General features: G+C 35.2%; 1 protein-coding gene across 2 annotated transcripts in view; it reads left to right on the top strand.

Moving 5' to 3' along the window:
• Nucleotides 1-24,039, top strand: part of ADGRL4 (adhesion G protein-coupled receptor L4) — a 126,937-nt gene that overhangs the window by 88,824 nt on the left and 14,074 nt on the right. For both annotated transcript variants that reach the window (XM_068538040.1, XM_068538039.1), the window contains 4 exons: nt 5,401-5,574; nt 6,797-7,000; nt 9,089-9,309; nt 9,439-9,505. In XM_068538040.1, coding sequence (XP_068394141.1) covers nt 5,401-5,574; nt 6,797-7,000; nt 9,089-9,309; nt 9,439-9,505 — 666 coding nt within the window. The remainder of the gene's footprint in view (nt 1-5,400; nt 5,575-6,796; nt 7,001-9,088; nt 9,310-9,438; nt 9,506-24,039) is intronic.

Genomic DNA, 24,039 nt, shown 5'->3' with positions numbered 1-24,039 from the left:
TATTTAGGGTTTTTATAGACCTAAAAGTGAACAGGGAAACTCAAAATCATATTGTTTGCTGCATTTTTACAGTTAATGGTTTCTTGGGCTTTCAATTGAATTTCAATCCTAATACATGATTAAATTGCCTCAGAAACTCTATTTAGAGAATCTTGAAGCTGGGCAGTTGTATTTGCATGTTTATGGGAAACAGGGGATTAAAAGAACATATAGTCAGCCCTCCATATCCACAGGTTCCACATCCATGAATTCAACCAAACACAAATGGAAAATATTCAAGGGAAAAATTCCAGAAAGTTCCAAAAAGCAAAACTTGAATTTACTGCAGCCCATCAACTATTTACATAGCATTTACATTGTATTGAGTTTTATAAGTAATCTAGAGATGATTTAAAGTATACAGGAGGATGTGCATAGGTTATATGCAAATACTACTCCATTTTACGAAAGTAACTTGAGTATCCGTGGATTTCGGAATGCGCAGGGGTCCTGGAATCAATCCCCTGTGAATATCAAGGGGCCACTCTATATGCTTCCATACAGTACAAATGTGTCACTGTAAAGACAGACATCTGATGTAGAGAGAAACTAAATGTATAGAAAATGCAAGTAAATGGTAGCTCAAACCTAAACAATGGTGGGCATTCTGTTGAGGGAAAAAGAAGGTGTGAAATGTTTTAAGAATGGAAACTAAATTTAGATATTTTCAAATGCTAAAGCAAATGACCTTTTGATACTAGAAAACAAACATTGTTCTTTTGCATGGTCTCATGGTTTTTCTACAGTTTTTTTTTTTTTTTTTAACTTTTATTTATTTATTTATTTATGGCTGTGTTGGGTCTTCGTTTCTGTGCGAGGACTTTCTCTAGTTGTGGCAAGCGGGGGCCACTCTTCATCGCGGTGCGCGGGCCTTTCACTATCGTGGCCTCTCTTGTTGCAGAGCAGAGGCTCCAGACGCGCAGGCTCAGTAGCTGTGGCTCACAGGCCCAGTTGCTCTGCGGCATGTGGGATCTTCCCAGACCAGGGCTCGAACCCGTGTCCCCTGCATTGGCAGGCAGACTCTCAACCACTGCGCCACCAGGGAAGCCCTACAGTTTTTATCAGTGGAATGTTTTGGCAGCTGAAGAGTGCCAAGGGCAACCCACTTCGCGCATCTCTGTTTGACACAGCAACAAAACGAAACACACATTTACACAAGAGTTCTTCACCATAGTTAATGAGAAAACTTGATTGTCCTTAATTGTCTTCTCTGTTCAAATTCTTTTCCCATTCAAAGTAATGACCACTCTGAAATTTCATCTCTTTCCTCTGACAATACATTTACCCAATCCATTGCTTCCCTCTGAGAATAAAATTTGGATCCCATTTTATTCTCTAGGAAAATCAAAGTTATTTCATATATAACACCTTCCACTTCCTGATTCCCTGATAATTTACTTGCAACTTCACCAACTAGTATATACTTCATTACTTTAGAGGAATATTAATTATAGTTGTTATAATAATACAGATAATAATAATGATAATAGTTATAGCAACCAATACTTTAATAATGCTTATATGGAAACACGCTTTGTTCTAAATTATTTACTTTAATTCTCACAAGAACCCTGTGAGGTATGTACTGTTATCTCCATTTCACAGATGAGGAAACTGAGACTCTGAAAGATTAAATGCCTTGCCCGTGGTCGCTCAGCAACAACTGGTAGAACAAAGTTTCATACCCACAGTCTTTCTCCAGAATCCATTCTTCCGCAGCTAAGATACTCTCCTGCCCGATGCTATTCTCTGAATCCTTCCCCCACCTACCTCACAAGAAATTAAGCTTTGTCCATTACCTCAACTTTCCTGGATCTCTCCACATTGGTCCCAGTGTCTCAGCTAACAAATAGGCTGAAGTTTCTGGTTTCCTACAAAATGGGAAAGCATTTTCCATTGATCCTCTATCTATCTCCTTCACCCCAAACTTAATAACTCCTCTTATTTTTGTAAGCTTTTAAAAAATAGGTATGATCTATTGCCTTCATCTATAGAAAATGTGGATTTAATTTTCTTATACATATCTTCCCCTGTGATCCACACACTCCCCCAACTATTCATCCTCCCATGCTTCATCAAATTTTGGGTTAAATCAGCTTTCAATGTGTTATACACAGCTGAGTCATGAGGCTGAACCATTTTCCAGGTGTTAGTAAATTCCTTTAATTTAGCTTGCTTAGATTTCTATTTATCCATTACTAATTAGTCCCCAAACTTTCTGACAGTACTGTAAATCTCCTTATAAAACATTCAAATACATAAGATTATCAGCTAAATTAATGTTCTGGAGACATCCTTTTTAGGCCTCTGTGAACTTGATCCTGTCTGGATGGTCTACCCTTGGCCTTCTCTACGGCTATCAGACTGGACATCTCTGTCACCGTCATCCTGGACATGCAACTCTCCTCTCTCCTGTGTCAGATTCAATGTTTCCTTGAACCAACGATTCCTCTTTCTTAGTTTATCTCTGTATTTTGGCGGCATATTCTCCAGTGACTCTTGAGAAAGGTGCCCAGAAAGTCAAGTTCTTGAGCTCTTGCATTACCTTTTTAGCTAAGTATATACTATAGTTCTATCTTATCTGTACACTTAGATAAATTCCATGGTATAGAGTTATAAATTGTGCATAATTTTTTCTTCAGAATTTTCTAGACCTTGCTCATTGTTTTCTAGCTTTCCAGGTTAACCTGGGGAAGATGCATGAAATTAATATTTTACTTAAAATTTACATTCTTTTGCAAGTGATCTGTCTCTTTCTCTCTCTCAAACTTCTGAGATCTTATCTTTATTCTCAGGATTCAATCAAAGATGAACCTTGGTGTGGATCTTTCTTTATTAATTGTACTAGGCATTTATGTGGTCTTCAGTTTTAGCGAATTTTCTATCATTATTTGTTTGCTAATTTCTTCCTCTCCAGTATCTCTGGTCTCTTCTCTTGTTATTCTTATGTAAATATTAGACTCCCCAGCTGAGCCTCTAAGGTCTTTTTTTTTTTTTTCATTTTAAGTTTTCCTTTATATTTTTATTTTTTTTTCCTGCTAACATATTTTATTTCTACTTTATACTTAATTATAACTGAACACCCTTATTTTTGGAACTCTATTTTTGTTTCATGGGTGCAGTATTTCTCTGTGGTAATATTTATATTTTTAAAAAATCTGTGTTCTACTCCCTACATTATGTTGCTCCTGATTTCCTCTGTTTGGCTTGTTGGCTTTTTGTTCTTTGTCTTTCATGGCAGAGTGTGTCCTCGGAGGTCTGGTGGTTCATGGCCATCCATCCATATCTAATAATGAGACATTTGAAAGATGACTGTTCAGGTGGCTTGTGGCAGTGGTGTGCTTCCCTAGAGAGTTATTATCAGGCTAGTTTCTGGCCATTGCACTGAAAGATCCTGAAGATCACTACCTAAAAGTCATTTCTCTTCGGCCTTTAGTTTCTCAGAAACCTTTTAGTCTCATCCCTAAAGATAGAAGCTCACTGAAAGGATTAGGAGAATAAAAAGAAAGTGGTGGGCAATGGTGGGTGCTCAGCATGTAGACAGACCTTCACTTAACCCCTGCTTTTTGAGTGATGCACTCTCAGCTGACTCTAGTTCCTCAATTCTAGAGTCCTTCTGGCTCCTCTAGCTTATCTGTTTGTTTGTTTTTTAACAAGAGTGGGATTGGGTATTTTCCTGGCAGTTTTGGGGGAACTGGATGTAGAGTTTCAATTTTCTTCACATAGCTTGACCTCTTTGAAAAATTTCTTGTCATCTCTCCAATTTCAGTTCAATCACTGTCTTCCTAAACTTACTCCAATCAAATTGACCAGTGCTCCAACCATTGATCTAAGTGTTGGATTTTGTATATAGGCCATTAAAGCAACTGTCTAATTGTATTAAAATCATCTGGGCTGGGCTTCCCTGGTGGTGCAGTGGTTGAGAATCCGCCTGCCAATTCAGGGGACACGGGTGCGAGCCCTGGTCTGGGAAGATCCCACATGCCGCGGAGCAACTGGGCCCGTGAGCCACAACTACTGAGCCTGCGCGTCTGGAGCCTGTGCTCCGCAACAAGAGAGGCCACGATAGTGAGAGGCCCACGCACCGCGATGAAGAGTGGCCCCCGCTTGCCGCAACTAGAGAAAGTCCTCGCACAGAAACGAAGACCCAACACCGCCATAAATATATAAATAAATAAATTAATTTAAAAAAAAAAAATCATCTGGGCTTCCGTCATCCTTGAGGGCAGATGCTTTATCTTTTCAACTAAGAATCCCTGGCTCCTAGCACAGTGCCTATATTTGATACTCAACTAATATTTTCTTTAATGAATAGTTGTCTGAAGATTTGCGTTTGGCTCTGTTTTACTCCACTTATCAATGATTAGTCTTGCATATATTTTTGACATCTCTTGGTCTCTCAACACAATACCCACTCACAGGGCTCTTTTGAGGATCAAATTAAACAAAGTAGGTAAGAAAGCACCTAGTTAACTATGAATTGTTGTATAATTGTAAACAGTTTTTATTTCTACAAGATACAAGCATAGGTATACAGCATTCTATGAATAACTTATTAAAACTTACAGTGCATTAGGTATTGTATTATGATTAGTTAATATTAATATATGATAAGGAGAACTCTGCTATTTATTGAACAACCTTCCTGTAGTCTATCTGATCAGCCCCTGTCTATCTCTGATCTTACACTCACTACTCTTTACCTCATTCTTTGCTTGAACTGCACTGGCTTCTAGATGTTTCTGGAAGACCTTCATTCAGTCTCACTTCAGAGCTTTTCCATTTTCCATTCAAACTGTCCAGAACCCTCTGTTCCCAAGTCTTTAGGGCTCACACTCTCACTTAATTGAAGTATTTGCTTAAATGTCATTTCCTAGGAAAAGCCTCCTCAGATTACCTCTGTTCTCCTTTCCCTGGCTTATTTATTTTGTTTAATAATTTCTTATCTAATCTCCTCATTAGAATGTAAGGTCAATAACGCAAACACTTTTTCTGTTTTGTTCAGTGGTGTATTTTTAGCACCTGGATCAATGACTAATATCTAGTGCATACTCAATAAACATTTATCGAAGATAATGAGATATGTCATGCACCATTCTAAATGACATATATGATCTCAATTGACAATAATTCTCACAAATTCGTGACACAGGATTGATAAAATATAGCATGGTTGCAGTATAAACTTCAATTTTTTCACACAACAATAGCATTCACTTATTAGCATTGATTTTATGCTTTACTTTTTAGGCATGGTTTTAATTATATTGCTATGCAAAATGGTGTTTTAAATATAACCAAAACGATGTCGTATGTGTAACTTTTTCTCTTTTTCCCATCAGTAAAATGTCTCTTTTTCAGACCACAGGTAAGTATAGGAGTCAATGTGCATTTTGGAACTACTTACCTGACACCATGAATGGCAGCTGGTCTTCTGAGGGCTGTGAACTGACATACTCGAATGAGACCCACACTTCATGCCGCTGTAACCACCTGACACATTTTGCAATTTTGATGTCTTCTGGTTCTTCTATTGTAAGCCAATTTTCCAATTAATATTTATAAATCTGTTTTTTTTCTTCTTCTTTATGTCATTCAAGAGAATATTTAATTTTTATATGTTTTCTTTGGGTGTAAATAGCATATTTAATTTACTGATACAATCTCAACATTACCTTTTTTTTAGTCTTTCTTTTCTTACCTGCCTTCTATGACATATCTAGTTTGGATCTTTGGTTATTTTTAGTGTAAGACTTACCTAATCTATAATATCTAGTAGATTGTGTATTAAATATCTATCCATTGACTCTTAGTTTTTAACGCTGCTTTTAAGGACCATTTATACATTTTAAAGTATCATGGACTTTAAGGGCTTCTGCCTTTGTATTGAAAGTTTATTTTTACTGATGACAAATTCATTAAAAATATTTGATACCTGGTCAATAAGTATTAGCACATTCATAACAAATGCCATGTTTTGATAATGTAGAACCCCGCAAGATTTTTAAACATGAAAAATCTTTCTAAGGTGAATAGCTTCATAATATGTATTTTACATCAGTAATATCTTGCTTTTACATTATATAGGTTTTTATTTTATATCCCTGTATTAGAATCTATAGATTACAGGCTCATTTCCCTACAATATTTAAAATCCATCAAATACATATCATGACTAAATAAATCTGCCTAACCCTAATGTCAGTGATAAAGATGATTTTTTTTCCTGAATGTTAAATAAACAAAGAGGCCTCTTAAAACCATCTGGTTAGAGTGAAACCAACCTTTCCCATTTCAAAGTCTCGCAACTATACTGTTTTGTTATTCTATATATGCAGCATTTCTGATACCTTTGCTTAATGTGTTTAAATGAATTACTGCATAGAAATGACTTGTTCTTACCACTGATAAAGCTGCTTTAATTAACCATTTTCACATTACAATAATGAATTGCCTTTCTAATATCAAGAAACTGATGGTGATAACATTGTTAAACCATATACTAATATATACTATGCTTAGGGAAAAAGATCACTAATTACAGAACTGTTAAAGTGCTACGTGATTTATATCAGATTTTCTGAATGTTGAACATTTTCAAAAGTACAAAATTTTCTCATCTAAATGCACATTTGTATTTTTACATTTTATGAACAGTTTAATGTTTCACCAAAAAGGGAAGTTCATTATATGTTGTAGTTCCTTTGACGAGCTACTGAGTTATTCTTTTAACAGTTGTATTATTATTTTCCCTTAGGGTATTAAAGATTATAATATTCTTACAAGGATCACTCAACTAGGAATAATTATTTCACTGATTTGCCTTGCCATATGCATTTTTACCTTCTGGTTCTTCAGTGAAATTCAGAGCACCAGGACAACAATTCACAAAAATCTCTGCTGTAGCCTATTCCTTGCTGAACTTGTTTTTCTTGTTGGGATCAATACAAATACTAATAAGGTATGTAGATCTCCCTTACTCTCTATTTTTATTTTCTAAATTTTTACTTTCCTAAATATATATGTCATAGAAACATATATGAATTGGAATTGAATTGGAATTAAGTGCTTAATGGGGCAAATACATGATATACTTTGTTCTTAAGGTGTTTCTAAGTTTGAGAATGCTAACATATGTGAGCAACTTGCTTAGTAATTCCATTAACCACAGTGGCCCTCATGATGATGAACTGCAAAAACCTGTCAACAAACTGAAGAAATGTCCTTGTTTTGTTTTTTGTTTTGTTGTGGTTTGTTTTTACATGGGCGTTAAACAAAAACAGAGGGGAGAGAGAGGGGAGAGAGGAGTTGGAAAAAATGTTTATCTCAAGACAGGGACGGAACACAAAAGTGGCTAAGGTTCATAGGTTGAAATATGATGAATTAGCTCAACCTAGTAAATGCACTTTTCTAACCATTTTCCACCATTATTGATCTAGAGCCTTATCAGATAGTTCCCATCTTGAGCTAGTCTGGGTCATCCTAGAAGCAGACACTAAAGTGGGATAAAACAAGCAATAAATTTATTAAGCGAAATGGCTGTGAGAGAAAACAGGAAGAGAGAGACTTGGAGAGCCATCAGACCAAGATGCAGGCCTGAGCCTGAGTGAAGGAAAGAAAGGTGAAAGGATGAGTGAGTAGAAGCACTTTACACAGCAGTGCAGTTCTAAGGAAAGCCCAGTTTGCCTGTCAAGGAGTCCTTTGAGAAGACCCTCAGCCAAAGTCACATGGCAGGTCTCTCAAGAACAGGAATGTCTTGCTGTGCTCAGTCAATGGCTGTCAGCAGCCATCAGGAAACGTGAGCACATCAGTGGCTTTCCTGTATAGCAGCTGCAGCCCGCCCTGCAGCTGGAGACCAGAGAAGTGCATCAACATGGCCACAAAACATTAAATTGCCTCCATATTTCCATTCTTACTAGTCATCTTTCAACTACTGAGACTAACCATCAGTTATCAAGGTTTTCTTCTGAAGTGGATGCCACAAAGCACCTATTTTAAATAGCCTACGCGAGACTGTAAACTCCGTATGTCTTTGTTTGTTTGTTTGTTTTGCAGTGGTATTTATAACACCTGTCAATTCTGTGCACCTCCCACTATCCTCCAATGCCCAATTCCTCCTTCAGCTTCACCCCACCGTCATCCTCACCACAAAACTATTCCTTACAGTGTTTATTTTCAATTCTATTTCACCTATCAAATTCTTCCCATTTTAAAGCCGTATTTCAAATCTCACTTCCTCACTGAAGTGGTTCCCAAATTTTAATCACCATCCCCAACCTTATATAGTACTCTCGAATCTATTTTAGTAGGTAATCTCATTATGTTTGAATTATACTCTATTTTATTAAGTGCAATAAGTATGTAAATGTTATTATGTTATCTCACCAGTAATAGATTGTGTTAGTTCTGTTACTACAGAAGTGTATAACTATTTCATTTTCTGTTATTTCTTATAAGCCTAACTCTAGTTCTAAGTGTGAAGTCAATACTAATAAATAATATTGAACTGAAATCCATCTCAAATTTACCTGATAATCTTGTAACTTCAAGTGATCACATAACGGATATTTTTGTAAAATATATCATCATTTGTCTGTTTTGTAAATTCAGTGCCTTCTCTTAATTATTTATGATGTTTTGTTTAACATAGTATTAGCAGTAATTTTCATTCTTTGAGCATGATTAAAATAAAGGAAAGTAAAGGCAGCTCCAAAACAGAAATCAACTCAAATCATAACAGTCACTGTGAGATAATCAGGTGACTAATCCACAATTTATCACATAATATAAGTGTATAAAAAGTATAAATCTCTGGACAAGAATAGCAACTTAGTTCTATTACAGGACTGGTGAATGTTTCACATTGATGAAACACAGTTCTTTTAAATCAGTTGGGAATGGTACAATTTAAAAAACTGACACTTGACAGGGATATTTTAATGTGACCAAGCATTATATAAAATTGCATAATTTATGGAGAAAGTCAAGATTTTATGTTACAATAATGTTAAAGTAAACATTGCTTATGGTTTCTTTCTTTGCTTTCTAGCTCTTCTGTTCCATCATTGCCGGGCTGCTGCATTACTTCTTTTTAGCTGCCTTTGCATGGATGTGCATTGAAGGCATTCACCTCTATCTCATTGTTGTAGGAGTCATCTACAACAAGGGATTTTTGCACAAGAATTTTTATATCTTTGGCTATCTCAGCCCAGCTGTGGTAGTTGGATTTTCAGCATCATTAGGATATAGGTATTATGGCACCACCAAAGTGTAAGTTAAGATGATCTCATAAATATTTGGAATGCAATTCTGAATAAGCTTTGTATATCATTGAAAATTTTGCTTTGTTGAAGTACGTACAAGCATATACAGAGATTTTATCTCTTATTTACTTTTCAGATGTTGGCTTAGCACAGAAAACAACTTTATTTGGAGTTTTATAGGACCAGCATGTCTAATCATTCTTGTAAGTATATATAAAATTGGGGCGAGAATTCAAAAAAAGTTACAATTTAAGGGTGCTTAAAATTCTCAATAATCAGGCATTACTTTGAGGGGAAAAATAATTTTGAGTACTTTACAACAAAGCATTTATTAATACTAGACATATATTGCATCACTATTGAGAAAAAATATACATTTTAAACTCAAAGCTATTATAATTCATTTGCCTCTCTTGGGAGGATGTATTTTTGCACTACATATAGGAAAAGCATTTTTCACTTATCAGTAGTATCTCAGCATACTTCAATACTGAGAGTGTGCAAACCAGCTGATAATCTGGCATTTCAGATGTTTACGTTATTTAATCTTTTATCAATGATCAGTGATCTTTGAAGATTAGACTGTCATCTTTATAGTTTTATCATCCTTATGTACCCTGTCATCACGAAAGTGATTTTAAACTAAATTGCAACATCAGAGACAAGAACCCACTATTTCCCATGAGCAGGCAAGTCATATATTGATAGCCCTATTTCAGCTGGGAAGAGGGCCTTTTAATTCTTATTGGAAGTGGTTTCAAACCTACAAATTTGGCAGGTGTTATATGTTCCATTCTAAATAAAGACATTTTTATATGTCTCCAGAGCATTTCTAAGTGCCGTAAGTTTTCAAAGCCTCTCTGAATATAATAGTCTGTCAATGAATCTGGGAGGTCTGACAAGGCTCTACAATAGAATGAATTGTCAATGGAGGAGTTGTGACAATATTTTGGACAATTTTGTCCCATATGTTTTGGCCATAGCTAGCTATCTTTTATGAATTTTTTTCCTCTCATTCTCTCCCCATGTGTTTTTATGGGTGTGAGGAAGCTGCTAAATGGAGAAAGACTTGAAATGCAAAGCAGAGAATTTTCTTCAAGGTTTACTTTTTAATGGTGTGGGTGAAATAAAGTGCATTCAGGAACTATATTTCCTAATCATCACAGAAAATTGTTTATAATTCTCACAGTGAATCTAGTAATATAAAAAGAAAACATTGGCAAGATTTCAGCTAAAACAGTTTCAGAGTTAGTTAATTTAGAATTCCAAAATTTTCAACCCACATGAGAATAGAGGCTGAATGTGTCCCATCCATATATTTTCATGCGCTGCCCTGATATGAGTATTTGGCGTGAAAGCACTGTCTAAATTTTCTAATTTTACTGATTCCCTCTCTACGGAGTGGGCCATCCCTCATATTGTTTTGTATAAGTGAAAGTTCTTTGGATCAGTGATTCTTAGAGTTTAGAGGAAAGTAGTGGCCTAGAAAGTTCCTGAAAACAGGAAAAATAGGAGCATATTTCTCTAAAGAAATAGAAAGTGTTCCCTGAAATTATTTTTTTTTACTTTTGCTTCTATAAGGGAAAAGATAACTTTGGATTATCTTATAGTAAGATGGACAGATTTTAGATGGGTTTATCTAAAAATGAGTCCTATAAACTTTCCCAGAAGCCTAAATGAACAATGTCACACTGTCCTAGTCTGAAATTAATGAACCAATATATCTTCCTTATGGTTTCTGTATGATAATCATTCCATTTAACTAGAGGGTCAGGCTATTTAAGAAATGGATAAGGCCTTTCGGTTTAGTCTAAAACTGAATACTGTTTATCTTTTTTATATCTTTGAAAACAGCAGAAATTCTTTAAATAATTATTGAATGGAAGTGAATTCCTTTACTCTAGTGATCTCTGGCTTTCTGTGCTAATGCTGGCATATTATTATTATTACTATTATTATTATTCAGCTGTATGATACAACATTAAGTAAAAGTTCTCCTGTTGTCCCAGAATAGTATTGCATTCAAAGATAAAGTATAAGAAATATTGAGCACCCAGACATTTGAAAAAGAGCCACCAATAGTTTGGACCTGACACTTCCCATGGATCTTTCAAAGAGACAGTAGGACCAGGTGTAGCCCAGTAAGGGGACTAAAGAGTGGGGCTGAGAGGGTCGTGTCTCGGGGTTAGGAGTCCTTCGCCTTTGAGGGAGTGCATTGTTCTCTATGAAAAGCTTTTCCTTACCCTGACAGTGAAAAAAAAAAAAGTACTCCCCCATCTCCATGAAGACAAGTTGTGGAGGCGTACTCCAAAAGGTCTGTAGGGAATGGAATCGGAAAGAGTAAGAGTAAAACTCTCATCTTGATCCTGGATTGATGTGACTGTGGAATTTTCATGTCTCCTTGATATACAAGAGCAATATATGAACAATTTTTATGACAGCTTGACATATGTCCCCTGACTTTGGGTCAAGTGTGAACATAGAGCCTAGACTTGCTTTTAGTTTCCTGCAGGCTGCATGCTTATTGGACTATCCCCTTGACAGCAGGGAGGAAAAGGATTATTATAGAGTGTGCCTGGGAATAAAATGACGGGGTGAACACACAAAGGCTTCAGCTATCCTATAAGCACAGAAAAGTTAGAGAGGGGAAGAAAAGTTGTAGTGCTGCCCAGAAGGTTGTCAGGTCAAGTGACGTTATACACAGCAAGAAAATAGGCTGAGTACAGGTGATGTTGAATGGTGGCGTGGCTGGCCCTCTCTGAAAAATGGAAGGGGCCAAGATGGAAATGAAATACTATAAACACTAAAAAAAAATCACATATACCATCTAAGTGTAAACCATCACATAAGCCAAGATTACCGGCAGTAATAAGAACCAACCTAAACCAAAGTGATGTCGTGAAGCTCTCTCCATCCGCAAAGAGCTGATCAGACCCTTCCAGCCCCCAGCAGCAGAGGAGCTGAGCTTTATCAATGAAGGAACATATCCTAGAATCAACCGTGCCACCCCAACAGTCATCTATACAGATTTACTGAATTGAAAATTGTCGTCCTATGTTTGGGGATATTCTGGTAGGACAGGATGCCAATCCATATCATTAAGGTCACCGTGTTAATTGGGTGGTCTGGGCATGATGGGAGGACAGAGGAAATATAAGAATTATCCCCTGCCCACTATAGTGTCAATGAGGAGAAAGCAAGATGAAACAAATGACAAAGAATATCATATAATAAAATATAAGTGATACCGGCGAGATGTGGAAGAGGAAGTCATCATGGAGATGAGGAACTCATTTGTGGATGGGGAGAGAAGCAGAGTATACTTTCCATACAATGGAGTCTTAGTGTGAACTTAAGTGTCTCCTAAGCAGCCGTATAAGCGTGCCAGATTCCTTTTGAAGGAAAACAAAGGGCACAGACAAAATAGTTGCTATTGTAAATAAGGCAGTACCAGAAATCACAAAATTATCATCATCTCTCTTTTATTAAGAATATTCAAGAATCATCTTTTCATAGACTCATCACTCCCTAGTCTACATGTCATTAACTATTTACCAAATTTTTACCTCCATAAAACTTACCCGTTTCTTCTCTATTTTCACAGTCAGACCTTTGTTATCCCTTTGAGTCATTGCTGTTCCTTACTAAGATTATAGTATTAATAACAATAATACGAATTTTTTTTAATTTACAGTTTGTTGAGCAGCTACTAATTTTAAAAACAGACAGCTAATACTTCAATACTCAATCTCCTTAAATCACCTACATTGTCATCATCCCATTTTATAGTTAATGAAAAATAGAATTTGATTCAAAATATTAAGTGATTTGCCCAAGGCACTGAAATCTACAAATAAATAATGAGGCTAGAACTTTAAACTAGTTCTGTCTTAATCTAAAGCTCACCTTTTCATTTTAACTTGCTACTTTTTCAGTTGCCTTCTAATCTGTCTTTCTGCTGCCATTCTGTACCATTTCATTTTAATCTATCCAGAATAAACTGCCCCAAACTCAGCTCACATAATGGGAACAATTAATAAGAAAAATAAGAACATTAATATTAAGCTCTTGTATATTCCTGGTGCTAAGCTAAACATTCTCCATATGTTAGCACATTTAGTTTAATCCTTCAACAGCTCAAAAATGTGTGTGTGTGTGTGTGTGGTTTATTTTATTTTGAAGTTGGAGAAATTGGGGCATAGAGTGGTTACACAGTTTGCCGAACAATTACTAAGTACCTGAGCTGGAACTCACGTTTGTGAAGTTGAGTCTATGACCTACCTTCTTCATCCCATTGCCGATAAGTTCCCCATTGCCTATAGTCCAAATACCATAGGCTGGTGTATAAGGTTCTCAGTAATTTAGCTGAACCCTGCCTATTTTCAGCCTTTTCTCACACTGCGCATCTCCACAAAACAACTCACCAAAGAACTTTATCCTTTTTAGAATATTTGCCGCGCTTTGGATATTTTCTTGGTTCTTTGCACTCAATAATCCTACAACCTTGTGCAAAACTCTGCTGCCTGAAATCTTATCATTAATTACTGCACAACTTCATGAAAACCTTTCCAGATTTGTAACTAATCTCTTTCTTCAACATGCTCCCATAGAATTTTGAGTCAAACCCGAAATAGTACTTTTAATGCTTTGTTTTGTTGCACATGATAATTTTCTGTCTGCATTACACTACTCATCTCCCACATCCAAATACCCAACATAGAGCTGTGAGTCTCTTGATTCACTGACCATAACTTGTTCAATAATCAGTGCCACTTGTTGCATGACCTTAGGGGGCCACAGCCCAATGAGTCGCAAACGAGTTTTCTACACAGCCACATTCACAATGCATTCTCTATGCATGAGTGGACTCTACACTGTAAAACTACCAGCCCTCTTACTGATCATCCCAGAACACAGAAGGTAGCAAATCCTTAATAATTATCTGTGTATTTTAATTGATCCATTAATAAAGACCATGGTAATAAATAAGGCAAGAAGAAACACCCTGTGATCTTTCTTAAGCTATATGACTGTTCTGTGTTTGGATTCCTAACATGTAAGATGAAGATAATGATGCCAGCCCAACGCAACAAAGATAAAGTAAATACAAAACAATTTTTTTAGAAAAAGCATCTATTCTTTAAAAATTAAAAAAGGAAAATACACAATAATTCGGAGGACGATCTTTGGCTTTCTTAGCTTTACGTTTTGTATTAAAAATTAAGTTAAAACACTAATTTTAAAACCATAATTTACACAACAAAATGTTGTATGCAAGGTACTGTATGTTCGGCCAATATAGTGTGTGTGTGTGTGTGTGTGTGTGTGTATGTATATATACATATATATAAGCATAGGTCCTAATTTTTTAAATATTGGTGAAGATATGACAGCATTTGTTTAATTATAGCAAGATATTATTATGATAACCGTGCTTGTACATGGAATTTGTTAAAAGTCTCTAGTACACTCTGCTGGAAAACGTTAACTGAAATGAAACAAAGTGTGAAATGTCTTAAAGAAAAGCAGTAGAAAGTTAATAGAATAAATAGTATTTATTTTCCAGAAAAAAGATAAAAAGTAAGTGAGCCTTCAAGTTTAAATAGATAATTAGTGGTGACTTTGTTATGCCTGGCTTTAAATGAGAGATAAAATTGCTTTCTCAGCTTTCTCTGAATAAATCTGGGAAGACTTGTACTTGGAAAAGACATTTTTATAGAACAACTGGCAATGGTTTAATTCTTACATGGAATCCTTGCATTTCTTCTATAGAGTAAGAACCAGTTCCCAGTAAATATTTGCTTGTTTTTATGAATGGAGCCCTGGGGCATGTCTGGTTTGTAGTTATAATGATGATGCCTTTAAGATAATATGTAAATGAATAAGCACAGAATTAGTTCGCACTGGTGGCTTTTTCTACCCCTAGGTATGTTGTTTCAAGGGAAGATTCAAGCTTTCAATTTACTCTGATAAGTGTTAACTACTTAGGTATTTGAGCAGCAACATTTTCAGCATTGATCAAATAAAAGTACTTCCTCAGGTGTTTACTCATTAATATTAAGGATCTCTTAGAATTCTGAAGTGTGAACCACTGACCCCACTGATTCTATCTACGAATCACTACATTTAGAATGTTAAGATTATAACTATACATGAAAAGACCTAGCCATGCTTTTGAAAGATTGGGCTGTACAAGAAAGAGATTTCTAAATCTTTGTAAAGCAAGCTGCAAACTGAAGATAATTTACATAATTTATTTCTTTCTTCAGTATTTTTAATCTTTCATGCTGAATTCTTTCAACTAAAACTGTGCAAATGATTAGATTCAAGTACACAAATATAAAGAAGAGTTTGTGAAAATAATTTAACTTTTAAGTAGAAATTGAAGTTTCTCATAGATATGTTCAGTATTGAAGAATTTAATTTGCTTGATTGAGGCAAATACTAATTAAGCTGTGTCCAAATAAGGCATTTTCTTGAAAAACTGAGAGCTTTCATTTCAATTTAAATCACAACTCTTATAATTCAGTGTTTCTATATTGCTCCTTTACCCACGTCTTTTTAGGTTGCCCAGAATTCCACTCAGTTTTTTGTGATGGTCTCCTCTAATTGTTCTAAATTATGTCTACAATCTCTTAATTCCCTTTCACTAGGAAATAACTATTAAAACCTACTCAAACCTGAATTCCTCACATAAGCCTTACAAGACAGACCATGTCTATGTATATTTATTATTATGTGATGTATTCTTATTACATTTTTTTAAATTTCACACATTGCCCAAGCTTGAAAAAAATGCAAATATTACAAGACTATGTAAAGTAAAAAGTGAACATTTCAAAACATACTCATATTCTCCATGACTGACTACGCTTTTGCTCAATATTTACTTTGTATCTTTCCAGACCTTTGCTATGCATACACACACACACACAAATACATATATACCACACATAAATATGCATATACATATGTATAAGTGTAAGCAAGAAATTTGATTATAAATTCAAATAACCCAAATTATTTATAACCTGCAATGTATCATATTCATCCTTCCTTGTTAGAACATACAATCCTACCATTTTTTATCATTGCATATTATGAGTATGATCTAATTTATTTAACCACTTCCTTATTGATTTTCTTCTTACAAATAATACTGCAAGAGAATCGTTTCAATACAGTTACATATATCCATTATATAAATTTGTTATGAAGTGCTTTTGAGAAGTATAATGTACAGCACAGGGAATATAGTCAATAATATTGTAATAACTTTGTATGGTACATAATGTATAAAAATATCAAATCACTCTGTTGTACACCTGAAACTAATGTAATATTGTAAGTCAACTAAACTTCAATTTTTAAAAAAGCTACAAATGCAAGTAGAGGCAGATTTTTAAATTTCCAAATTGCCTCCGAAACATTTACTTCAATCGATACTTCCATTGACAATATGTAAGAATGTCCGTTTTCTGACATTTTTGCCAACACTAGATAATTTTATCTACCGTGGTTTCTAATGGCTAAATCGGAATATATAAACTGAAAGGAAGAATTATGATAGACCAAGATTCTGCAACAGTGCCATCATTAACACGTAAGACCAAATCTTTGTTGCGGGGCCTGTGCTGTATGGAAGTTTAGCCGCATCTCTGGCTTCTACCATCACCACCAGCTCCACCATCACCACCTAGGTATGACAACCAAAACTGTCTCCAGACACAACCAAATGTCCCATGAGGGGCAATACTCCCAAATCTTTTGACTGGTAGCTACTAGTGTAGACTTGGTTTTTAAGTATCTTTTATAGGAGTGCATTTGCAGCTTTCTTTAAATGGCATAAATATAAGGAAGAGAATTAAAATCATAGTTCAGGCAATGTCCTTTAGATGACCCCATTAAAGCTATATTAGAAACACTCTTCATTGTAAATTTTAAATTGTGGATAACAATTTTAATTACATGGATAACATTTTAATTACATGTGTTAATTTAATGGCATCATATTTGTTAGATGCATCTTTAGTGACCTCTGTGGTTCAAGGCACTTCAGTATTCTACCCTTTTCTCCATATTATGTATTAATAAGAACTTCAGAGCCTATAACATTTAGCTACTTTTTCATATTATTCTGACCTTCTTGAAACAGGTAGCTGGAATTTAAAAAAAGGAAAAGTGGTGCTAAGAAAGAACTTAACATAAATAATACATTTGTAGTTTTCAATGTATTCCCATTCATGGGAGTTATATTCTTACCGGAAATACCTTCACAGATAATCTTCTTGGGACTTGTTCTAAAAAATTTCATAAAATTTGAATAACTTCATAAAAATTATCGATCCAAAAAAATATTGAAAAAGAAACCCCTTGGGTCTCTCAAGCCCAATAAGAAATAACCAGCTCAATTAGAATTTCACCAGCCAAGGTGAAATTCATCCCTGGTATTTTCGTATAAATGCAGCTTTACATTGAGGGATGTTACATAATGAAATGGTGAGAGGGAAACACTAGGGATGTTGGTAGAGCAAGACAGTCAATTAGAATTATTATTCACTTTACGTTTGTATAGTCTTTTAATCTTTACAAAACCCTTTTAACATCTCAGTTAATCTTCCCAAAAGCTTCGGTAATACATCGAAATTAAGGTAGTAATAGCATGTAATAAGAGATAATATTTTACTAGATTTTCACTAGATCTAGTAACTATAATCTTGACTTATCTATTTATAAATACCTATGGGGGTTCTACTATTCATAGCTTTTTAAAGAAGTGTACCAATTCCTTGAGAACCGGTTAAACTAAAGCAAATTATGTACATTCTTATGTAGCTAACAGACGAAATCTTCAAGCTACTATTCAGTAAGAATACATAAAAATCCTTAACCTTAGCCAAGAGCACACTACATATTCTGATCGTTCTTCTACTTCCGCTCATCCTCTTAGTGTAACACAGCGTCCTTACCCAAGCTGGTCTGCCAAAAGAGTGAGCCCTTATTTGAATCAGTCTTTGTTAGCATTTGCTGAGCTCTTGTTCTACACGTCTGAAAATATTTAATCTTCCCTGTAAGTATTTATCATGTCCCTCTGTCCCCTTCAGTACTCTCTGCAAAATATAAAATACTCATTCTGAGAGAATGGACTATCTGCGTGGCTCTGTCTTGATTTCTATTTCTCATATAAAAATGTTGTGTCTAGTTTCAGGGCTTCCCAAGAAAGGAACATTTACAATTCCTTCTGATGAAAAAAACATGCCTCCTGGTGGTTTCTGTTCAAAAAGAGAGCCCAGGTTGTTCAGTGTTAGTGCACAGCCTTTATTCATTAGAGATTCATTCACACTCATTTGGGTAAGAGCCACCATTTTGACTGTATTTTAAATAAGTGGAAACTTATTTTAAGGCTTATAGAGATTAAGCAATTTACTCAGGATCACCCAGCTACTGAGTGGTAGAGGCAAGCTCATGCTTTCCAAGTTTACATTCTGTGCTGTTTCCCTGTCATATATTCTTTCATCTTTCCTTGCCCAGGAGACTGAAGGGAGTAGATCTTTGTTAGGTCCACGAAAAACTTGTTCCCATCTCCCAGATTCCATAAATGGTTTCAAGGTGAGTTGTCAGAGACACAGCAACTGCATTCCTTCTAAAAATTATTCATAAACTTTCAATTCTTTGTTTTACTTAGTGAAGATGTCAAAATAAATTATTTTTCACTGAAAGTGATGGAGATCTTGTCTACTATAGATATCTCTTTCCCCATTTTGTATTGCTTTATCTAAGTACTTGCCAAGCATATCTAACAACTAATCAAAAAATCCTACCTGAAATCCTGACTGTATCAGACTATAGATCAGTATATGGAATACAGATAGTCTGGATGTTTACTGTTCTTTTAATTGATATTCATCAGTAAGCAATTTTCAATGTCCTGTATGACATCTAATTGCTCAAATTCCTTTTTCAGTTTTTCTCCCATCAAGAAAAAGCTGAAAGGTAAATTTGGTGTTTCAGCCATTTTTAATTGTCCTTAATTCCATACTTCTAATTAGCAGATTTATTTTCTTTGGAAAAAATAATTTGTTCTTTTGAATTCTTTGGAAAGTCCATATGATTTTTTTAACTAACACTATCAGCATAGGTAGTATTAAATCAAAATAAAAGTACAGGGAGTATGAAAAGAAAAAATAACCTGGGAAAAAATAAGTACAATACGTTGAATGTTTCAGAATAGGTCAAAATTTTATCAAATATTAAAGCCCCAGTTAAGGCTGTGCTAGAAACTGAGGCGATATAAGTGGAGAGACCTTGCTCCCAAACAGTGTATCAGGTGGACATGTATACACAGACAACTCTAAGACAACACTTCAGTAAGCTTGAGGTAACATCTTGGAAAAGCAAAGCTGAACATTTCTTCACCCCCTGTTTACATCTTTCATGGCTTTACATTGCTCCTGGGGTCAAGTCTAAAACTTTTAACAAAGCCGAGGATTAGCGTGACCTATTAGGTTATTTATCGTCAAAATCAGGACCTTTCTGAAAGTGAAAAGTAGGTAATAAAAAAATACTCGAAATTGGTTTCGCTGTATTGGTGGACCTATAAAACAGCTCTATTCAAAAAGCTATTTTCAAAAGTAATTTTTTTTCTACAGAGTTACACTTATTTGGAACAGAGCACCACGTGCCTGATAGACATTTTGAATGATAATAATAGATTCACAATGATAGACGTTTTGAATCCTTCTTCCACTACCCCGATACACGAAGGAGGTTGCTGTCCCTAGCCACTTGTGCCTGAGCGTATTTGGGTGAAAGGTGATGCTTACATCATATCTGGATAAGGTCCGGAAAGAGGTGACATATTGCTGGTTATCTTCCATATTTAGGCACACTTGGAAGTTAGAATGTTCACTACACACGTGATTCTCACACGGTACCCCAGGAGCCATGGCAGAAGCTGGAGGTGGAGCTTGCCCAACATATCCGAGCTTATCTTAATAAGATGAAAACAAATAAAAAACTCAAGTAAATTCTAAACTGAGCAGAACACTGGGCAACAGAAGTAACAAATACTGGGCCTCAGCAAACAGGGATAAAGTGGACGCTGTCCCTTGCAGGCACTGCATGCTCTGGCCCCTGTCTGCTGATCAGCCTCATCTCTCATGACCCTCCCACGGGCTTTTGTGTTTCAATAACATTGGCTGCTTTATAGCTTCTCAGAAGTTCTATGTAGCTGCCCATCTCAGCACCTCCACACTAAAACACTCCTCGTAGCTTTCCTCTGTCTGTCCTTCATCCAGTTAACTCCTTTCAGATATCAATTCAAACAACACTTTCTGAGGAAAGTCATCCCTGACTCACTGGTCTATAATGAATCTGTTTGTTATATGCCTACAAAGAAGCCCTTTTCTTTTTTCTTTTTGAAGACTTTCCTCCATTTATAATTACACGGGTGTTAGTTTGAATGACTGATCAATAACTGATTCGTATCTGTCTCCCCCAGGAGACTGTAAGCTCTATAAGAGTAAAACCTTATGGATTTTCTCTCACTATATTATCCTTGAGGTTTGCCGAGTAGTAATCACTCAAGTAATATTGTTGGATGAATAAATAAATGACGCACCAAGTACAGTAGTTAGTCAAAAATGTTAATTCTTTTCCCCAAAGGAAATTTAAAGAAAGAAATCATCATCGTGGAAATGGGTTTATTTTGGAGAGACTTCTCAGAAGAGATAACATGTGAAGCAGTCATTATAACATACCACTTTTTTAATTGAAATATAGTTGATTTTCAATGTCGTGTTTCAGGTGTACAGCACAGTGATTCAGTTATACATATATATATGTATATTTGTATATACTCAGATTCTTTTCCTTTATAGGTTGTTACAAAACATTGAGTATAGTTCCCTGTGCTATATAGTAGGTCCTTGTTGATTATCTATTTTATATATAGTAGTGTGTATATGTTAATCCCAACCTCCTAATTTATCCCCCCCACCCCGTAAATTTGTTTTCTGTGTGTGTGTCTCTTTCTGTTTTGTAAATAAGTTCATTTGTATCTTTTATTTTTTTTAGATTCCACATATAATCGATATCGTATATTTGTCTTTCTCTGTCTGGCTTACTTCGCTTAGTATGACAATCTCTAGGTCCATCCATGTTGCTGCAAATGGCATTATTTCATTCTTTTTTTTACTTTATTTCTTTTCACCTTAGGAATAATGGCTATATCTATCTATCTACCTAGATCTATCTTCATTGGCATTTTAGGTTTAACTGAATAAAATGAGGTCCTAGCCAAATAATGTCAGAGTTGTTAAAAAGTAGTATGATTAGTAAAAAGCACATATTATGGAGTCCTTTCTATGCCCTGGATTTCTAATATGTACATGAGGATAGCAATGCCAACTCTATATACAGAGTTACTGTTTAAAAAAAAAGAAACAAAATTTAAAAGATAAAAACATCCTTTAAAAGTTAAAAAAGGAAAACTTTTAATAATTTGGGGGACAGTCTTATGTCCCTCTTCTATTTTTATCTTTTATATTGGTGATAACTAGATACATCTTTGAATTTAATTGTTAAAGTTCTATCAGATGCTAAGTAACAGCTTAATGATTTATATGTTTGTATAAACTTTTTAACTGTTACTAACCTCTATCCTCATTTTATACAGCAAGCATATACGAGGAACATTTTTCCTTGCATTATTCAGTTTTCATTGTCATATTAAATCGAACAATTGTTGTAAATACTCTTCACATATAGTTTTTCTCCTTCACTTTTGTTTTCTAGTATCTTTCTATGGCTTGTAACCATCTGCAGTTGAAACCAGCCATAAAAACAAGCTCATGAAATTCACTTACACCCATGGAGGCCACTTTACCCTTCGTGTTTATAAATTTCTAGTTCTCTCCACCTTTTAATTCTGTTTGGAGACTAGTAAATTATTCTTTCAAACATTGAAAATATCCAGCTATTAAAATATTCCTAATGGAAACATGTTAAAAATATGAAGTGTGAATATTTTTTTTTAATTCATAAGATGATTACATATTGCTATGGAATTTTAGCCATAATAAAATAGAGCAATTATTTAACTATTACCTCAGGGGGGATGTGGGAAGATATTTTCCTAATGAGGCAGTTTTCTGCCCACTTGTTGATTAAGACTTTTGTGTGCCCAAGTCTGATTAACGAATATACCTCATAAAGTCCATAGGTCTGTGGTTTCTGTTAGATGCAAAATGTTGCATATATCCCAAGGTATCCATTCATAAAATAAAGGAGATGTAACTTAATTCTTTCCCTTTTCCCAAAATTATTCCTACAGGGTCATTATACTTTGATAACTATTTCTTTCAGTTTCCATTGGTATATCTATCTACAGATTATAGATTTCTAGTGAGATATTGTTTTGTCAAAATCTGCAAGATGTAACAAAATATAATTTTTTAAATGTTTAGTCAGATTAATGGTTGAATGTTCCTTTACATAAGCCATTAAGGATACCTGGGATTGGGGTATACCACCTTTCATCCTCTTGTTCATTCAACAAATGTTTATTGAGCATCTTTTATATGTCAGACTTTGTGCTATACCTTAGGAATACATCAGTGAATAAAATATTAAAAAGTCCTTACCCTTATGGATCTTGGATTCTAGACCAGGAGTCTACAATAGCCATAGCCTGTTTTAATAAATAAAGTTTTGGGGGGATACAGTCACATTCATTTGTTTCAGTATTGTCTAAGGCTGTTTTTTTTTTTTTTTTTTAACATCTTTATTGGAGTATAATTGCTTTACAATGGTGTGTTAGTTTCTGCTTTACAACAAAGTGAATCAGTTATACATATACATATATCCCCATATGTCTTCCCTCTTGCGTCTCCCTCCCTCCCACCCTCCCTATCCCACCCCTCTAGGTGGTCACAAAGCACCGAGCTGAGCTATGCGACTGCTTCCTACTAGCTATCTATTTTACATTTGGTAGTTTATATATGTCCATGCCACTCTCTCACTTTGTCCCAGCTTACCCTTTCCCCTCCCCATATCCTCAAGTCCATTCTCTAGTAGGTCTGCGTCTTTATTGTCATCTTGCCCCTATGTTCTTCATGGCCATTTTTTTGTTTGTTTTTTAGATTCCATATATATGTGTTAGCATATGGTATTTGTTTTTCTCTTTCTGACTTACTTCACTCTGTATGACAGACTCTAGGTCCATCCACCTCACTACAAATAACTCAATTTCGTTTCTTTTTATGGCCGAGTAATATTCCATTGTATATATGTGCCACATCTTCTTTATCCATTCATCTGTTGTTGGACACTTAGGTTGCTTCCATGTCCTGGCTATTGTAAATAGAACTGCAATGAACTTGTGATACATGACTCTTTTTGAATTATGGCTTTCTCAGGGTATATGCCCAGTAGTGGGATTGCTGGGTCGTATGGTAGTTCTATTTTTAATTTTTGAAGGACCCTCCATACTGTTCTCCATAGTGGCTGAATCAATTTACATTCCCATCAACAGTGCAAGAGGGTTCCCTTTTCTCCACACCCTCTCCAGCATTTATTGTTTGTAGATTTTTGGATGATGGCCATTCTGACCAGTGTGAGGTGATATCTCATTGTAGTTTTGATTTGCATTTCTCTAATGATTAATGATGTTGAGCATTCTTTGATGTGTTTGTTGGCAATCTGTATATCTTCTTTGGGGAAATGTCTATTTAGGTCT

The sequence above is a fragment of the Eschrichtius robustus genome, chromosome 3 (assembly GCF_028021215.1).
Source record: "Eschrichtius robustus isolate mEscRob2 chromosome 3, mEscRob2.pri, whole genome shotgun sequence".
Classification (NCBI taxonomy): Eukaryota; Metazoa; Chordata; class Mammalia; order Artiodactyla; family Eschrichtiidae; genus Eschrichtius; species Eschrichtius robustus.
Note: the sequence above shows the minus strand (reverse complement) of the source record. Positions and strands in the feature narration are given on the sequence as shown.